The sequence below is a fragment of the Myxine glutinosa genome, chromosome 4, assembly GCF_964187855.1.
Source record: "Myxine glutinosa chromosome 4, kmMyxGlut1.1, whole genome shotgun sequence".
NCBI classification, from domain to species: domain Eukaryota; kingdom Metazoa; phylum Chordata; class Myxini; order Myxiniformes; family Myxinidae; genus Myxine; species Myxine glutinosa.
In genome coordinates, this window is record NC_136264.1 from 34,839,364 (window position 1) to 34,858,648 (window position 19,285).

The window sequence follows — 19,285 nt, forward strand, 5'->3', positions numbered from 1 at the left end:
GTTTTCCAAATATTTTGTGCTTGAGTATATTCTTTATCGGTTATATGACATTTATTTAACTTGTTATAGCAACATTCTTTTGGGGGAAGTTGTGTTTCCTTAAATCTTTCAAATGAAGCCATGTAATCATATGGGTATATTCCCTTTTGTAATACAACAACAACAACATGCATTTTAAAGGCCATTTTCCCTGCAAGAGCCTTGCGGTCCCCATGACAATCTTCTCCATTTTGCCCTATTTTCTGCATCTCTCCTTGTTAACCCCCTTGCCCGCATGTCTTCTTCCACCGTCTTTAGCCAAGTCTTTCTTGGTCTTCCCCGTCCTCTACTTCCTTCCACATTCATTTCCATCACTCTTCTCAACCAGTCACTTTCATCCTTCCTCAACACATGACCAAACCATCTCAACCTGTTCCTCTTCACAGCATCAATCACAGGCTCTATTCCTGTCATCTTTTGCAACTCATCATTTGTCTTCCCCTCTCTCAGCGACACTCTGCACATCCACCGAACCATTCGCATTTCCACACTTTTCAGCCTTCGTTGCTGCTCTACATTCATGACCCATGTCTCGCTCCCATAAATCATAACACTTCTCACACATGCAGCATACACCTTTCCCTTCAGCTTCAACGACACTCCCCTCCTCATCAGCACGCCACTCAGTTCCCGAAACTTCTTCCATGCACATCTCACTCGAGCAACCGTTGCCGAGTCTGATCCACCTTCTCCATTCAGCATGTCTCCGAGATAGCAAAATGTTTTCACACCTTCCAGCTTCATGCCATCTCCAAGATCCAACTCAACATTTCCTCCATCTGCAGCTCCCTCTGTGCACACCTTACATTTGAATGTAGCTGCCACACTGGTTAATGACCCTCTCAGACCACTACATTTTTGATGAACCCACTCAGCGCACATTGTACATTGAATGGAGTTCACTCCGACACCCTTCCTGCACACAGAACATGGCCACTTCCCAGTTCTTTCCACCCCACCACATGCTTTACCACTTGCCATCACCTTCGTCTTTCCTATATTCACCTTCAGACCTTTTGTCTCCATACTTTCCTTCCACTTGTTCATCTTTTCCTTCAGTCCATGTCTCGCTCCTCGTATCGATGTCTCGCTCCTCCTCATGTTTCAAAAGTATTACATACTTCCCGCAATCAACACCAGATCATCTGCATACAACAACTCCCACGGCAAACCCTCCTTTACGGTCTGAGCCAGCACCTCCATCACAGCTACAAATAGTAGTGGACTTAGTACCGACCCCTGATGCACTCCCACCTTCACCTCAAACTCACCACTGTTCCTGTCCTTCGTCCTTATAGCAGTGCGCGCTCTTTTGTACATTGCCATCACAACTCTGATCAACCATTCCTCCACTTCTAACTTCCTCAATGCCCATGTCAATACTTTGCGTGGAACCCTATCGAATGCTTTCTCCAGATCAACAAACCCAAGAAACAACTTCTTCCTCTTCTCCCTGTACTTCTCCTGCAACTGCTTCACAATAAAGAGCGCATCTGTCGTTCCTCTTCCTGGCATAAATCCAAACTGCATTTCATCGATCTTCACCTTCTTCCTTATCCTCCTCTCCAACACCCTTTCCAATACCTTAATTCCATGCTCCAATAACTTTATCGCTCGGTACGAGCCACACTCCAGAGGGTCACCTTTTCCCTTGTATAGAGGGACAAGGGTACTCAGTTCCCAATCCACTGGAATGCGGCCTTCTTTCACCACCAGATTACAGATCTCTGTCATTTTCTTCACACCCCAACTTCCTGCTGCCTTCAACATATCTCCCACAACTCCCGTCGGCCCTCCCACTTTTCTACTCTTCATTGCTTTTATCGCTTCCTCAACTTCCTTCTCAGTTATCTTCTCTGCCGGTCCTAAAACTGGGTTACTCTCTATGTTGCCATCCCATTCATTCTCTGTATTCAACAGCATTTCCATATATCTTTTCCATCTTCCTTTAATTCCATCTGGGTCCACAACGATTTGTCCCACTTCATCCTTCAAGCAACTCACCCCCATCACATCACACCTCTCTTTCGATATCTGATTTGCAATCCTGAATACCGCTCTCTGACCCTCCTCCGAATCCAAGCGTTCTCCGAACATTTTCCTACATGTCTCCTGCACCTTTGCTACCTCTTTCTTTGCAGCCTTCTTGGCTGCCTTATAACTTTCATGCTCTGCTTTTTCTGCTCCCATACCCTTCGCCTTCTGCCACTCCTTGAACTTCTGCCTCTTCTCGTCAATCCTCTTTCCAACTTCATCATCCCACCACCATGTTTCCGAGTGACTCTGTGGTCCTTTTGTCCATCCACATACCTCACCAACGGCTCCCAACAGACTATCTTTCATTGACATCCAACCACTTTCAAGCTCAACCACATCATCCTCGACCCGACTCAGCCTCTCATTTAATGCCTCCCTTACTGTCACCTCTTTCAACCTCCACACCTTCATTCTCAGTTGGTACTTCACCCGCCGAGCTCTCCTCGCACCTTTCACCCTTATGTCGCAGACAACCAAGTGGTGCTGTGAAACAGCCTCCTCCCCCGGGATCACCTTTGTGTCCCGGAGGTGCCCCCTATCTCGCCTACGCACCATCAGGTAGTCAACAGTTGTCGTCGACCCACCTGACGTGTATGTAACAAGCTTATTATCCCCTTTCTGGAACTGAGTATTACAAATCAACAAATTACATTACTTTTGTGATAAGAGTTCAATTTCTTTTTTGTCTGATATATACTCTGAAAGACACGGAAAATTTTTAATATTTGATGCTAAGGTAGATAATGGACTTGCCATAATTTTAAATGAGTCAAGAAACCTGATGTGAGTCGGATCATATATCTCTTTAGCTGTTTTATAGGCATATCCTATTTTTGTACGTATTGTTTTCGTGAATGAAATGTAGTCCTGATCTGTGGTAGGAATTGCTGAAATACTCCCATATGTTTTTGGAAGTGTATTAATAAATAGATGTGTATCATAATGAGCGTTGTTGTGAAGAAAGACCGGAATGAAATTGGGGGTTTTATAATTAAGATTACATTCATTATGAGCCGGACCCCTATATTTACCGGTGTGATGACATTGGCATATAACCTTTGGTCCCCCAGTATCTTCCTTCCCATCAATTTTCTTTCCACAAATATGACAGATGCTATTTGGTTGCTTAAATTCTGTTTCTTCTTCTTTTGTTAGGAGGTTCATCGGTTTATTGGTTAATCTCATTATCTTTCTTAAGCAAAGACAGTCCTTTTCTAATCGTTTTATAAACTCAGAAGCCACATCTTCTCCTCTATAAAGTTCTTGTTTGTTGTATTTGTCACCAACGGATGATTTGATATAATAACAGAAACCACAAGGAGTATGTTTTTGATATTTATTCGTGGATGTTTCGTTTGGTTTTGAAGAAGCGTCATTTATCTTTTCAAGAATACATTCAAAGTCGGCATATATCACAAATGGGTGTTTTATAGTTTTATTAAAATCTTTGAATGTTATGTTTGAACCTTCTTCAGGCATAGTAATTCTGACAGCTTTATGTTTACCACAGAATTCTAAGTGTTTGTCTAACGCTTCTTGGCTCATGTGGGTGAGGGAGTGACATCGCAAACAGGGGTATATTTTACCATGATGTTTTACCATATTGTGAAGAAATTAATCTTGAAATTTTTTTGATGTAAGTGTAATGTGAATTTTCTCCTGAATTATAATATAAAAGGCTAATATGAGTTTCATTATTTTTATAGTTATCAGAAATGTACAAATTCTGAACATTGTTTTTATCCGTTAGTCCATAAACATTAATAGATAGATTATTCATTTTCTCAAATTTAGGAATATCTTTCATGGACATTGGAAATGGTAAACCAGTAACATTTAACTCATTTTCATATTTCTCATAATGTGATACCCTTTGAACATGATGTTCAGCGGGATGTAGGTGTGCAAGAACAGACCATAGAAAACATTTATGATCTTTGTTTTGAATATTAATAATCGCCTTTTTATTTTTTATAACCGTCGGCAATTCAATGTAAGAAGAAGCTTTTAGGGGGTTTGATTTTAGAACATGTATATCGATGAAAAGTATTCTAGTAATAGTAAATCCACTACCCACAAGCGAATGATCTACCTGTTCTTCTTGTTCTATAAGTTTATCATAAACGTCCATTAATAAGAACCCCTGGAGTGATGCGATAAAGTAATAGTGCAGCGGCATAGCAAACCAATTGTGCATTTTGTGATGGAAGCACCAAATTTGGCAGAATGATAGAATATTATATGGAGAACATTTTCAGATATGGAACCACTTTGGAATTCACCCCAATGTGGCCGCCATATTGGATTTCAAAATGGCGGCTTAAAAATCTTTAATTACAAATATTTCTGGTTCTATACCAGCTACAGCCTTGATTTTAGTGTCTGGATGTACAAACTTGAGGTCAAGGAATTGAATGGTTCTACTTAGAAGTTGATTTACTGACGCCATATTGGATTCCAAGATGGCGGCTTCCGAAAATCTGCTGACCGATATCTCTGGTTCTATGCCAGCTAGATACTTGATTCTGGTGTCTAGTTGTACATTTCTGAGGTCAATGAATTGAATGGTTGTATTGAAATATGTTTTAATGCACATAAGCAACTGATAATCCCATATTACGTACATTGTATACACACGTTCAGCAAGAGAACTAGCGAGCGTATTGCATCAAGTCATGCCAAGTGTCACAGTTCCAACTCAATGTGAGCAGTCACCATCACAGGCACACAGTGCTGTGCATTTCAGAGCCGCTTTCTTGCACTTGCATCTCCCACTGCAACCGTTTTCGCACCCACAACAGATGAGTTCATAGCAGGATTTGGCAGCTTCTGGTAGTGTTGTCCACAGAGGATCGAACTGTCCATCATTGTCCACCCACCCCCAGTCGCATGGTGATGGGAGATAGCAGTGTGGGACAAGAGACTGTCCCCAACAATGTCCACCCTGGTAAGTTGCTCTCTTCACGTGTTGTACTAGGGCGGCCTGTGTTGGAGGTATTGCTTCAATGGATCGAGATTTCTTTGCAAAGAGTTTCTTTCTTGCCAGATTCACCTCAGAACATGTGCATGTGCGGTCGTACAGAAGCACTACGTATCTCTCCAGGGTTGCCAGTGTATCCTCAGAGATCTCACTTGGTGCAGATGCCAGGTCCAGGAATGCATTGGTCACTTCTGGAAAAGTTTCCCATACTGCCCATGCTGTTTTCTTGCCACGACCTGCAAAGCTCGAGACGGTATCACACCCTGTGATTGCATGGAAGATTGGCAGTGCCTTGGCTTTGTCTGGTCCCAGGGTAGCAGACAGCTCGTGTGCTGCTATGTAGCGGAAGTTCTTTCCGGTTCCAAGCGCTAACCAGAGTTCGTCCACTACCTCATTAAGCTCCTGGGCCATCCACACAGCGAGAACCACCACATCTGTGTCCACGGTGCGGATGAGTACTCTGCGGTGTCCAGATTTCATAGCAGCTGCTGCGTGGAGCATCATGCGCGTGTCTGCTTCCTCGTGATTGCACGGGGCCAAAGCGGCTGTGTCTGCACATGGTGGTACAGCAATGACCTGTTGGTGTAAGCATGAACAATACCGTGATGTAAATTAAATGTGAATTCCTTTGGTGCAGGTGGTCACGAATAAAACCTGACATGAATCTGCATAACATTTATTAATTTATTTCAGTACATTATTTCAAGTACATAAATACAGGGCAATTATTATTATTATTATTATTATTATTGTTATTTACTTGGCATCAAACACATGAAATCATACAATATGACATTGTACATATAACAGTAGCCTGTTCATGTACACTCCCCCGAGATGCCAGGAAAGAAAAAAGCAATTCAAGAACACTATGGCCAATAGGCCTTTCTTAACAATTTGAGGGAGTGTACCGTGGACAGCTAAAGATTATATATACAATACAAAATATTATTCCGAATAGATAATACAAATCGGGATTATATAATCAAAATTAAATTATATGAAAAGAATACACATATGTGGGTAAGAATTTACTCTACAACAGCATAAATCAATAATACATTGTATAATATGTACTGAAACCACAGAAGATTGTACACACACTCTCAAACACACAAGCAGGCACGCACCCACTCTCACCACCCAGACACATACACACACTTTCACTAACACACACTAACATACATCATGCACATTACCTGTTCACCGTCAGTAGCAATCAGCTGTTTGTCTGGCACATCGATGGACTCCGTGACCTGCTTAGACAGAAAGCTGAAGAGTTCCTCCTTGTTCTCGTCGACACGGAGGAAACTGTGCCAGTTGCCTGGTAGGAGGGCAGAGCCAGTGACACGTCTGCGTATTCCCTTGCCTCTGTTGGTCCTTGCAGTTGCCTTCAGGCTGCCTGACTTTGCATAGCGGTCCCACACTAGATCGAGACGAGATCGATGTTGAAGCTGTGACATAATGTATGGAACGAATACTTTTGTGGCATAGTCAAGAAATGTTTTGGTCTGGCCTGGGCTCAGCATTTGAACTATTACAGCTCCATCGAGGATCACAGAAGATACTTGTGGTGGGTCCGACTTTGTTTCGACAAGCTGTTCTAAGGGCTGCAACAAGTCAGCTTTGGAACCAAAGCGGAGCTGTCCATTTTGCGAGAGTGCTGGCGGATGTGCGCTGTTCTCATGTTTGAAGAACTGCTCGAGACCCCCATCTCTGGTTTGGCATGCGATGTATAGTCTGGAGAAGAGCTCTGAATCACTCTTTGCAGAGGCTACTTGTTGTTTGCTCTTCTGGGCAGCTTTGACCTTGATGGATGAAAACAACGGGAGTTTGTTGCGTTTGATGACATCATTGAGTGGTGATGACATCATGTACATCTGTGTAATACCGTGGAAGGTCCTCCACAGTCTTGACATTTGAGACACCCCCGATGATGACAATACCTCGGTCTGTGCCTTGATTGTCATAGTCTGGATGTTGTATCTGTAGGGACTCTCCTATATCAACTTGATACAGAACACAGATTTCCCAGTCCAGTGGCGTCTTTGGCGTTGAAGTTACATGCTTGGTAACATGAACTAACTTGAACTGCTTCGACATGATTGAAACCTGGATGGAGCAAACAAACAAAAAAGTCGTTTAATTAGGGGTTAATCAACGGACCAGCATGTTTTATCTACAGGACCCCCCCTGAAATTTGACACCAAATGACCTCTTTTAGGGGTATTTTTGGCCGAAATTTTCAAATTTTTCACTCCCCAGACCCCTAGATGTTCCCTTGAGCTCAGAATCGCCGCTGTAATGTGTCTACTGATGTTAGAAAAGATATAGGGTGAATGGGGCAATAATTGTGCCTGTAGGATTTGTTTCCGCCACCCCCCCTAAGGGTTACAGATTTTTAAAGCCGCCATTTTGAAATCCAATATGGCGGCGACCTTGGGTGAATTTCAAAGTGGTTCCATATCTGAAAATGTTCTAAATATAACATTCTATCATTGTGCCAAATTTGGTGCTTCCATCACAAAATGCACAATTCTTCTTAAATTTTTGCTATGCCGCTGCACTATAAGGTTTTGTTCTCATATAATGTTTTATAATAAGATCCCCTATTTCAGTATTTGGTTTTTTCAATTCCATTTTTACTCCCATATAAAATTTAAGGGGTTTAATCTCATCCAAAACATTCTTTACATAGCTTTTCACAGCGGGTTTGATTGTTTCAATCGCTTCAGCTATTGATTTTGGTTCTGGGGGTGGTAAATTAAAAATCCTTATTTTAATATGTCCCCTAAATGCCCCATCGGTGTCCTTGACTGTGTATCCTCGCAACTTTGTGTTTTTGTGATTTTAGATGAGTAGGAAAACTCCCCTTCAAGACCACCTTATCACAAACGCGGCAATATTTTGTTTCTCGTTCGGGTGGCGCTACCATATGTAAAAGTTTGAGTGTGTGTTTTTGGGATTTAAGATGTCTTTTACGTTGACTTTTATAATCACGTTTACAAACATCACAATACCATGTTTTTGGTTTTTCTTGTTCAAGTGGAGCCATCATCTGTGAAAGTTTGGCTTTGTGTTTGTTGGATTGAAGGTGTTGTTTATAATTGTTTTTATGATTGCGATCACAAACATTACAATATGTTGTGACCCGCTTTTTATATGTTCTCATATTGTTCATTTTATATAAGAGAAAATTATTTAAACTAAAAATCAATTTTTTTCCCACAACATAAAATTAATAAAATTAAAATGTTGGTGTAAATGTCCACCCCAATGTGTCAAATAAGTTATGACAAATCTTATCATTAAATTGTTTACGCTCAATTGTTTTTAAACCAGTAAAATCTTCAAGATTATGTTTATGCAATAACTGAAATAATAAATATTGCATATTCAGAATTTTTTTTATATCTAGTGCTTCAGCCCTATCTTTACCATGATTTTCATGGTATAGTTTTAATAAAGTTTTTAAATAGGTAATTAGCTCTTGTTCTAAATGAGAAATATCATCCAGTTTCTTCTTGGTTAATGCTATATATATATATTAGATTAATATTACCATAATGTTTAGTATATTTTAATTCTTTTATAAACATGGTGATATGAGTTTTCGTGATATTGGAATGTTTTATAACCTTGTCTTCATGGTTGATCAAAAGTCTATATGCTTTAAACTTTTCATTCGAATCGTTATAAACCTTTTCTGGTATTTTCCAATATTGTTTACCTTGATATTGAGTAATACATTTTTGAAAATGAGAAACTCTATTGTAAATATTTTTTCCTATTATATTTACTCTCTTATTAATCATTATAAGTCATATTGGTGTTAAAACCTAATTGTTGGTTATTACACCACAAACATGTTTCAATATTTGTGTTAGTTATTTCAAATCAGATAAGTTTTGATTTTTACAAAATGTACAAGTAATATTAGCGATAGGTTTCATTTCATATCAAATGGGTATATTCCATAATTTTGACCATATTATTTTTGATCTTTAACAATATCTAAAAACTCATTTATAAATAGATACTTTCTTTTTAAAGATTGGATTATGTGTATTCATCGGTGATAGTGGTTTAGAAAAAATTGATTTATATTCATATATCAATAATCTTGTTCTCACAATGTAAAACAATTTATCCTGAGTAATATTCTGTAATGTTTGTTCAATATTTGCAATATTTGTTTTAATATCAATGGATGTTTCATTATAAGTTACAATTAAATCTTTTATCCTATCTAATTTTCCACGAAGTCCATCAAAATTCCATGTTAAATGTATTAATTATTTCATTATAAATGTTAATAATATCTATTTTTTCATTTAAGTTATTCATTTGTATTATAATTCTCATCCTGTTAAATAAAAAAATTCAATAATTATTTTTGTGAAAATCGGTAATTTTGGGAAATTCGAGAAAATCGTGAAATCTGAAAATTATAATAATTGATTGGTCACTTCCGGTTTGTGGTGAGTCACTTCCTGTTTTTGAGTTGAGTCAGTTTTGGTTTGGGGTCAAGGGGGCAAGGGGGGTGGGGGAGCGTGGGGAATGTTGTCTGGGGTGGGGGTGGCCTGGCCGTCCCCCTATCTCATCTACATATATATACATATATATATATATATATACAATATATATATATATATATGTATATATATATATATATATATATATATACATATATATATATATATTTTTTTTAATTTAATTTTTTTTTTTTTTTTTTTTTTTTGTATACTGAATCGAGGCTCATGAAAGAGCTAACATTTATTTCACAAACAAATCAACCAGACAAACAAAATATACAAAAAGAGGGAGCGGAAGACAAGATGGGGAGAGAAGGGGAAGCACACAACCACAACATTTGAGAGCAGGGAGAAGTGTGGGAGGGAGAGGGCTTGGGGGCAGGAGGCGTGGGAAGGGGGGGTGGGGGGGGGGGGGGGGTGGGAGAAGTATAAAACACAAAGGGACCGAAATTAGCGGGGGTAGAAAAGATCAAGGTTTTGGATGGGGGAGGATAAGAGATGGTGGTGAACAGCTGTTTTAAAGACCTGGAGGGTGGAGTGGGATTGAAGAGAGTGAGGGAGTTTGTTCCAGAGGCGGGAGAAAAGAGGAATGAAGGAGTGAAGGTGAGCAGAAAGTCTTGATTTTGGCAGTTTAACAATAAGAGGGTTGCAGGCAGATCTTGTGCGACCTGTAGGAATATTTGGGGGACAGAGCCCAGAGAGGGCTGGGGGGGCAAGGCCAGAGAGGAGTCGGTAGAAGACGGAAAGACCACCAACCTACCTGCGGTGACTGAGTGAAAGGCCCTTGGAGTTAGCTTCATCGCGGGAGATTCCAATGATTCTGAACGCTTTGGTTTCAACAGCGTGAAGACGGGCTAGGTGTGAGGCAGGAGCACCAGACCAGAGGGGAGAGCAGTATTCCATAGAGCTGTGGATGAAAGCCTTGTATGTGGTGAGGAGCTCAGGTGTGCCAAGGAAGGACTTCGCATGACGGAGGATGCCCAGTCGGCGACTGGCTTTGGAGGCCAGATTTGAAATGTGGTTTTCCCAGGAAAGATCATGGCAAATAGTGAAACCCAAAAGCTTGAGTGACAGAACTTCTTGGAGAGGATTATTCAGAAAGTGGATGGGAGGGTTTTCCAGTCGGTCTTTTCGGAGAGACATCGTAAGAGTGTGAGATTTATCAGGATTGAAAGACATGTTAATAATAATAATAATAATTCATTTATTTTGTATAGCGCTTTTCCAGAAGCCCAAAGGCGCTTTGACAGAGTGGAAAACATAATGCATAACAATACATGAAAACAACAATTGCAAAAAGACAAGAATCAAGAAAACAAACAGCAGCGATATACGGCATATATATAAGACAAGAATCAAAAAGACAAGCAAAAAGACAAGACAAGAATCAATAGGGAAATATTTAAAGCAAAAGGAGGGAGAAGGAGAAGAGATAGTCAGGGGTTAAATGCTGTGGGTTGAATGTTGAATGCAGCGTTGAACAGGTGGGTCTTTAGTGATGTTTTGAATGTGGTGAGTGAGGAGGAGTCACTGATGGTGTGAGGTAGTGAGTTCCAGAGGGTGGGAGCAGCGATGGAGAAGGCCCTGTCCCCCCAGGATCTGAATTTGGTCCGGATGGAGGGGGTCAGGAGGTTGGTACCAGCAGAGCGGAGGTTGCGGGTGGGAGTGTGTCTGGAGAGGAGGTCAGCCAGGTAGGATGGGGCCAGGTTATGGAGGGCTTTGTATGTCAAGAGGAGGATTTTGTACTGGATTCTCTGGGGGATGGGGAGCCAGTGAAGCTTGTAAAGGACGGGGGTGATGTGGTCACGGGTCCGGGAATGAGTGAGTAGACGGGCAGCGGAGTTCTGAATGTATTGGAGTTTATTGGTGATTTTTGAGGGTGAACCATAGAGGAGGCTATTGCAGTAGTCCAGACGGGAGGTGATGAAGGCGTGGATGAGGGTTTCTGCAGCCGTGGAGGAGAGGGATGAGCGGAGACGGGCAATGTTTTTCAGGTGAAAGAAGGCTGACTTTGTGATCTGTTTAGTGTATTTGTCGAAGGAAAGGGTTTGGTCAAAGATGACGCCAAGATTCCGGATGTGAGGGGAGGTGGATACTGGGATACCGTCGATGTTGAGGGCAAAGTTATGGGTGGATTTTGTGAGCGTTTTTGGGCCAATGATGATTATTTCAGATTTATCACAGTTAAGCTTGAGGAAGTTGATTTGAAGCCAGGATTTTATTTCAGTGATGCAGTTTGTCAGGATAGAGTGGGTGTCGGTGGAGACGGACTTGGTGGAGATGAAAAGCTGGATGTCATCGGCGAAGCAGTGGAATTGGAGACCATGACGGCGGATTAAGTGACCGAGCGGGGACAGGTAAAGGATGAAGAGGAGGGGGCCAAGAACTGAACCTTGGGGGACACCTTGGGGGAGGGGAGCAGTGGGGGATTTGCAGTTATTGATGGAGATGAACTGGCATCTGTCAGAGAGGTATGATTTAATCCAAGAGAGGGCAGTGCCGGTGACGTTAAAGGTGGATTCAAGTCGGGTGAGGAGGATAGTGTGATCGATGGTGTCAAAGGCAGCGCTGAGGTCGAGGAGGACGAGAATGTTGAGGTTGCCAGCGTCAGAGGAGAGGAGAAGGTCGTTGGTGATTTTGAGGAGAGCAGTTTCAGTACTGTGGTTGGAGCGGAATCCGGATTGGAATGTTTCATACAAGTTATTGGCAGAGAGATGATGTTTGAGTTGAGTGGCTACAGCGCGTTCCAAAACTTTTGACAGAAAGGGTAGGTTGGAGATGGGTCTGAAGTTGTTTAGGGTGTCAGGGTTTAGACCAGGTTTTTTTAGAATGGGGGTAACAGCAGCAATTTTGAGGGAAGGTGGGACGATGCCTGTAGACAGGGAGGAGTTTATTGTTGCAATGATAAGTGGAGAGAGAGCAGGGAGGGAGGCTTTGACAAAGCTGGAGGGGATGGGGTCAAGAGTGCAGGTGGCAGTTTTCATTCCTATGAGGAGTTCAGAGAGGTCAGTAGGAGAGATTGGGGAGAACCGAGACAGGGGATGGCAGGACAAGGGGGGGCAGGTGGTTGGAGGGGGAGCGGGTGCGGCGGTGGTCAAGCTGTTGTAGATGTTGTCAATTTTGCGTTGGAAGAAAGAGAGGAAGGAGATGCAGTTGTCTACTGTGAATGACTGGGTGGTGGTGTTCAGGGGGCGGAGGAGTTTGTTTATTGTCGAGAAGAGTGCTTTTGGGTTTCCGGAGCCAGAGTGGATAATTTGAGAGTAGTAGGCAGAGCGGGCGCGGGAGAGGGCATCTTTGTAGTGTTGTATGTGGTCCTTGTAGGCTTGGGAGTGAACTGTGAGACCCGTTTTATTGCGGAGTCTTTCAAGTTGGCGAGCACGAGTTTTCATCAGGTGGAGTTCAGGGGTAAACCAGGGAGCAGAATGGGTGAAAGAAACTGTTTTGGTTTTTACAGGCGCAAGCTGGTCAAGGCAGGAGGAGAGAGTGTGGTTGTAGTAGTCAGTGAGGTCGGAAGGGGTGTGGAGGTCAATGAAGGGAGAAAGTGGACATTTTTTCAGAGAGGGTGGATGAGAATGAGGTAGGTGAAAGAGCGTTTAGCTTACGGAAGTTGATTGTGCGATAATGCCTTGGTGTTGGGGCGGGGATGTTGATGGTCAGAGTGATGGCTAAGTGGTCAGAGAGGGTGAGGTCGGAGCCATAGAGATGGTGCAAATTTAATCCAGTGGAGCAGACAAGGTCCAAAATGTGACCACGGATATGGGTAGGAAAGTCGACATGTTGAGTGAGGTTAAAGCAGGTGAGTAAATCAGTGAAGTCAGTGGTTATTGTGGAGTCAGTGGAGTCCATGTGGATATTGAAATCACCAAGGAGGAGGATTGAGGGGGAGAGGGAACATAGCTGGGTCAGAAAGTAGGAGAAGTCAGACAGGAATGATGGGTGTGGTTTGGGAGGGCGGTAGACGACAGCCATGACTGACTGCGTGTGACCAGAGAGTTTTAAAGCCAGGTGTTCAAATGATGGAGCAGATGAGATGGAGATGAGGTTGGTCTTGATGTCTTGACGGTGGATAACGGCAATTCCACCACCTCGGCCCTCCGAGCGTGGTTTATTGACGTAGGAATATCCATTGGGTGTGGTGAGGTTGAGTGTGTAGTAGTCCAGAGGTTGTTGCCAGGTTTCGGTGAGACAGAGAAAGTCCAGTTTGTTATCCAGGATGTATTCGTTCAGGATGAGGCATTTATTGTTGAGGGACCGGGTGTTGAACAGGGTGAGCTTGATGTTGTTTTGAACAGCAGGGATGAATTCAGGTGATTTAGCCAGGGTTCGTAGGCAAGAGGTGCGATCGTGTGGGTTGCTGTGACCAGGTGCGCTGGGATGAAGAGTGAGAGTGCGCTGAGCCGACCAGAGGACGGGGATGGAGTGACCTGATTGCAAATAAACAAACTTGCGACCGGAGCCACGGTGAATGTACCTGGGTCGTCGGAGGAGTCCATTTGATTTGATGGCAGAGATGCATGATGGGGTGGAGCGGGTATTGAGCAGAAGAAGCCTTGCGGCGGAGTACTTCAGAGCCATGCCAGGCAGGAGCGAAGGGATGTTCCATTTGTTTGCCCAGTCTGTGATTTTGTCCAGGTCTGCAGAGAGTGAGGAGGCTGCAGCCTGCCGATCTGAGGGATGAGGAATGGAGCGACAGAGAGTAGAGTCGTCAGCAAAGAGATAGAGAGGATTTTCAAGAGAGTCAGAGGAGATCATTGATGAAGACCAGAAAAAGCACAGGGCCCAGAACACTACCTTGGGAACTCCAGCCTGAACAGGTAGAGGAGATGAGAGAAACCCATTCAGGGCCACACGTTGACTATGACCAGAGAGGAAGTCCGCCAGCCATGCGTGGAGATTTCCATGGATACCAAAGGAGGAGGGTTTGGTGAGCAGAGCAGGGTGCCAGACCGTATCGAAGGCACGTGAAATGTCAAGGGAGACGGCTCTAATTTCTGTTTGGCATTGAGGACCTCCATCCATTGTTGAGAAAGCAGAAGCAGCATGTCCAGAGTAGAGTGACCAGGTCTGAAACCAAATTGATGATCAGAGATCAAGCCATTGGAGAAGAGGAAAGATTTCATATCTGAAGCAATGATGGATTCCATGACTTTTGCTGATAATTGGGAGAAGGGTGATTGGTCTGTAGTTGCTGGGATCTGTTTTTGCACCTTTTTTGTGCAAAGCGGTGATGTTGGCTGATTTCCAAGCAGATGGCAGATGACCTTGAGCAAAAGAGAGGGTGAAGAGAACAGAAAGAGGGAGTGAAAGAGTGGAAGCACATGATTTTAGGACCCGTGGGCTGATGCCGTCAGGACCAGTTGCAGAATCAGAGTCGAGGGTTGACAGAAACTTTTCCAACTTGTCAGGAGGAAAGGACACAGAGTCCAGGAGCAGCTGGGTACGACTGGGTATGGTGGGTACAGAGAGGGATGGGTTTGGGACACAAGATTTAGAGGCAAACACAGAGTTGAGGCATTCAGCTTTTTCACGTGCGGAGTCTAGCCGTTAAGCCGTTTGAGGTGAGGGAGGGGATGGAGGGGGAACAAACACCAGAAACAGATTTGACCAGACGCCACCAGGATTTGGAAGAGGGAGACAGATAAGAGAGTTCGGTCTTGAGAACGGTGAGATATTGTTTCCTGGCTCTCCTGAGGGTGGACACACACTTGTTTCGGGCTTTGTGAAAGGAAATGAGATTTCCTTCCATTGGATTTGCTTTCCAGGAGATGAAAGCAAGTTGTTTCAGGGCAACAGCCTCACCACAAGATTCCGTGTACCATGGACGGGAGGAAGGGTATGACAACTGAAGACGAGATGGGATAAATCTGTGCATGAGAGAGAGCAATTTACTTTGAAAGAATTCCCAGGATGAGTTGATGTCAGAGGCGGTAGAGATGGGAGACCAGTCCAGAATGATTGATGGCTGCTTGAAGACCGTGCCAGTTGGCCTGAGTGAAATGCCAGACTCGTCGACGCTGAGGAGGCTCTCTGAGAATGGTCAGAGAGATGTCCACTTTGACAAGCACATGATCAGATGAGCCGATTGGAGCAGAAGAAGAGCAGCAGACATTTTCAGGGAAGTTTGTCATAACCAAATCCAGAAGAGAAGATGCTCGTTTGACTGAGATCCGGGTCGGGAAATTGACAGATTGTGTCAGTCCCAGTGAGTCGCAGAAGTCCTTTGCTGAAGGAGCCATGGCTGGTGAGAGAGGTACCCACACCCAGCTAACTGGCATGGTGACAATTGAAATCACCACATATGAGGAAGAGAGAGTTGGGATGGGTAGATAGAAGTTGGGTCCATATTATCAGACAGCGAGATGTAGATGGAGTCATCGCTGTTTGGTGGACGGTACAACACACATATGAACAAAAGGTGGGAGCGAAGGGGAAGCCGTAGCCAAAGGTATTCCTGGGGGTGAGGTGGAGAGAGGGCAGTGGAGGGCGAGTGAGGAAGAGAGTTTTTTATAAAGATAGCAACCCCACCTCCAGGACGAGGCTCAGGTCTATCATACCGGAGGAGGGAGTAACCTGGGAGAGATACCAAGGCATCAGAGACATCATGAAGGAGGAAAGTTTCTGTTAAGCAGATCACATCTGGTTTGTCAGAAGCAACCTGTATGGAGAGATCAGTCAAGTTGAGCGAAGGCCCCGGATGTTGAGGTCCATACCGTTAATGAAGAGGAAGGGGGAGCATCGGGTCCAGAACAGGGGGGGGGGGGGAGGGGTAGGGTAAGATGTGGAAGAGGAGGAAGAGGAAGGGAGAACTGTTGAAGGTGTGTCAGAGATTTCAGACATTTCAGAATAGCTTGGAGAAAGGGAAGAATGGGGTGGACAAAAGGTTTGATGGAGATTGGGTGAGGCACAGTGAGGTGTTATTTGAGGAGGGGGAAGAGCGATGGCAGAAGGTTGGGGGAGATGAAGGTGGAAAGTTGGAAGGGGGAAGAAGCAGGGAGGATGCTTTGAGGAGGAGGGGTGAGAGGGGAGTCTAGGAGGGGAGGAGCGAGGGAGAGTCTTGGAGGGGAGGGTGTGTGGGGGGAATTTAGGAGGGAGGGGAGGGAAGGGGCAAGGGGTGGAGATTTGAAAGGGATGGGTGATGGGAGGATTTGGAGGGGAGGGTGAGAGATTGGATTTTGAAAAGTGTACGATTCATGGGAAACGAACATTTTTTGCAAAATGAGTTTGAGACCTTCGAGTCAAAAATACGTTTGAGGACACTGAAGGAGGGGTGGAGTTCTGGATAGTTTAGGGAATGTAGAAAGGAGGAACTGTAAGAGATGGTATTATATATATTTTTTGGAATGAATAGATTTGGTGAGCAAGTCGAAAGCATCCTTTTATTTATATATATATATATATATATATATATATATATATATATATATACATACCGCCGGGTTAAGCAATTGGTTCGCTTTCCGAGGAACAACTTAATTTCAATTGAATGTTATATTTTGAACGCAAATTGGAAAATGAACCTGTAGATTTAGAGTACTTTGGTCTGAATTTGTCCCGATCACACATGTGCACAAAGAGGAGTGAGATTTTATGCTCTGCCTGCCTGTATGGCACTCAAACGAAATTCAAAATCATTCCAAACAGGAATCATACTGTTTTGAAACGCATCATAAAGGACACAAACAACAGGCACAAATAACTGATGTAATGTGTTAAATAAGATGGTGTATAAGACGCTGCATCAATTGGTAGTAAACCTCTGATTATTACGATTTTGCAAGTATATTGGTCGGTTGCGTTTGTGGTTCTGTCTGTCTGTTTGGTTGTCACTGGCCTACAGGTCATAATTTTCAACCTATCTTCACGAAACTTGACCAAGTTGTCTAGATCGTCCCAGTTGAGAACCTATTGATTTTGAGGTCAAAGGTCAAAGGTCATCTGGATGTAAAATTTCTAAAATCGCCATGTTAAATCCGATTGACTTGAAAATTGAATAACATTTGTATTTTGCGTCAATAAATTGGGAAATGAATTATTTTTGAGGTCAAAAGGTCAAAGGTCAACTCAAGGTCAAATTTTAAAAGTCATCAATTTTCAACTAAAAAGCCATCAATTCTCAACCGATTGACTTCAAAATTGAACAGCATTTGCATATCGAGTCACTAAATTGGGAAACGTACTATTTTTGAGGTCAATCGGTCAAACTTCAACTCGAGGTCAAACTTCCAAAATCATCACTTTTCATCTGGAAAACCATCAATTTTCATCCGATTGGCTTGATAATTGAACAGCATTTGCATATTGCCTCACTGAATTAGGAAACCAACTATTTTTTAGGTCAAAGGTCAACTGAACGTCAAACTTCTAAAATCATCATTTTTAATCTGAAAAATAGTCACTTTTCATCCTGTTGACCCGAGATTTGATCAAGATCGTAAATTTTAATCTTCATGAAATGGCCAATTTGTTGTATCAATGGAAAACTTTTGGGAGTGGGTGGCAGATTTTGCAAGTATCGTGCTACGCATGACGTCTTCTTGTTTTTTTTATCCAACCTTTAAAAACTTTATTTTATTTCAATTAAATTATGTATTTGAACACTGGAGAACACTTTCAAAACCAGAACACAGACAAAATATTACAGCATTTTACATCATCACGACCAATCAAATTTGCCCCTGGCAGACCCCGCCCATGTCTTTGTTTCTCAAGACTGTGTGGGTAAGGAGTTATATGAACTTTCTAATTATTGTTTTTGGAACATTGTTATCGCTGAATATTAACTCTAGGAAGAAATTCCATCATAGGGTACAGCGAAAGCAGGGTAATAATTTGGAATCCACCTGGATAGTGGCACAAAATAATAGGCTACTCTTGTCAAATGGTATCCTGAGACCGTTAACGTCATGCATGAGCTAATGCAAGCAGAAAGGACAGTCAGCTTCAATCCACTCAACAGGGTGACATACTCATTGATTCATCATCCTACCCACAAAACACCAAGATATAAGATAAATTTATGGATCGAATGAACTTGGCGTGGATATGGCACGGGCATTATAGGCCAAATGGCCTCCTTCCCTGTTTAAGTTTCCTTATATGTCCTTGCAAAATGTCTTTCGAAAAACAAAATAGCATAGAGATTGTCATATTCACATGGCATACTGTGCGCTAATATCACGGCTCAGTGCCTGGTGAACAGCCAGAGCCATATTCCTGAAGCCAATGACAGAGCAGTCTACATAGCAAGAAAGACAGCAAAGCCATAATGCTCCCGGGACATTCGGCTAGCTTAGTCTCAAGCACACAATTGCGCAGCTCGCAAGCCCATCATTTGCCCCGCTCTCGAGCAACACTGCACTTCGTTTGAAACACGGTGAGGCGTAATGGATTGATTTGTGGGCTTTTCGAATGACAGGCAAATGCTGCAATCATCAAGCTGATTTCCTCTTTACCTGTGCACTCACCTTCGCTTCTTGAGCCGCGAGGATTGGATTTTCAGCAATTTGAGCTTATCGGTGTGAGTAACCCACAAAGTGATGCTCATCATAATTCACGCCTTGCATATACATATGGTCGATACAGGGCAGGTTTTATGCTGGGCTGTGAAATATTCTGCGAATGCAAAGTGTGAATTTCAATGCAAAAGTGGACGACTGTATTTGGAAAAGAAAGACTATCCAAAGGCGTGGATGGC

At 43.0% G+C, this 19,285-nt stretch overlaps 2 protein-coding genes across 5 annotated transcripts in view; one reads left to right on the forward strand and one right to left on the reverse strand.

Annotated features, from left to right (window-relative positions):
* The window catches only part of LOC137426069 (chemokine-like protein TAFA-2), a 686,347-nt gene that overhangs the window by 356,527 nt on the left and 310,535 nt on the right, over positions 1-19,285 (forward strand). The gene's annotated exons all lie outside the window — the stretch shown is intronic.
* On the reverse strand, positions 4,645-18,500 carry LOC144891475 (uncharacterized). The gene is made up of 9 exons (XM_078775093.1): positions 18,432-18,500; positions 17,427-17,493; positions 17,126-17,191; positions 8,449-8,551; positions 8,039-8,262; positions 7,624-7,806; positions 7,067-7,102; positions 6,256-6,380; positions 4,645-5,632 (listed from the first exon to the last, which is right to left on the reverse strand). Exons 1-9 carry the CDS (start codon positions 18,498-18,500, stop codon positions 4,775-4,777), a joined length of 1,731 nt encoding a protein of 576 aa, XP_078631219.1. The 3' UTR covers positions 4,645-4,774.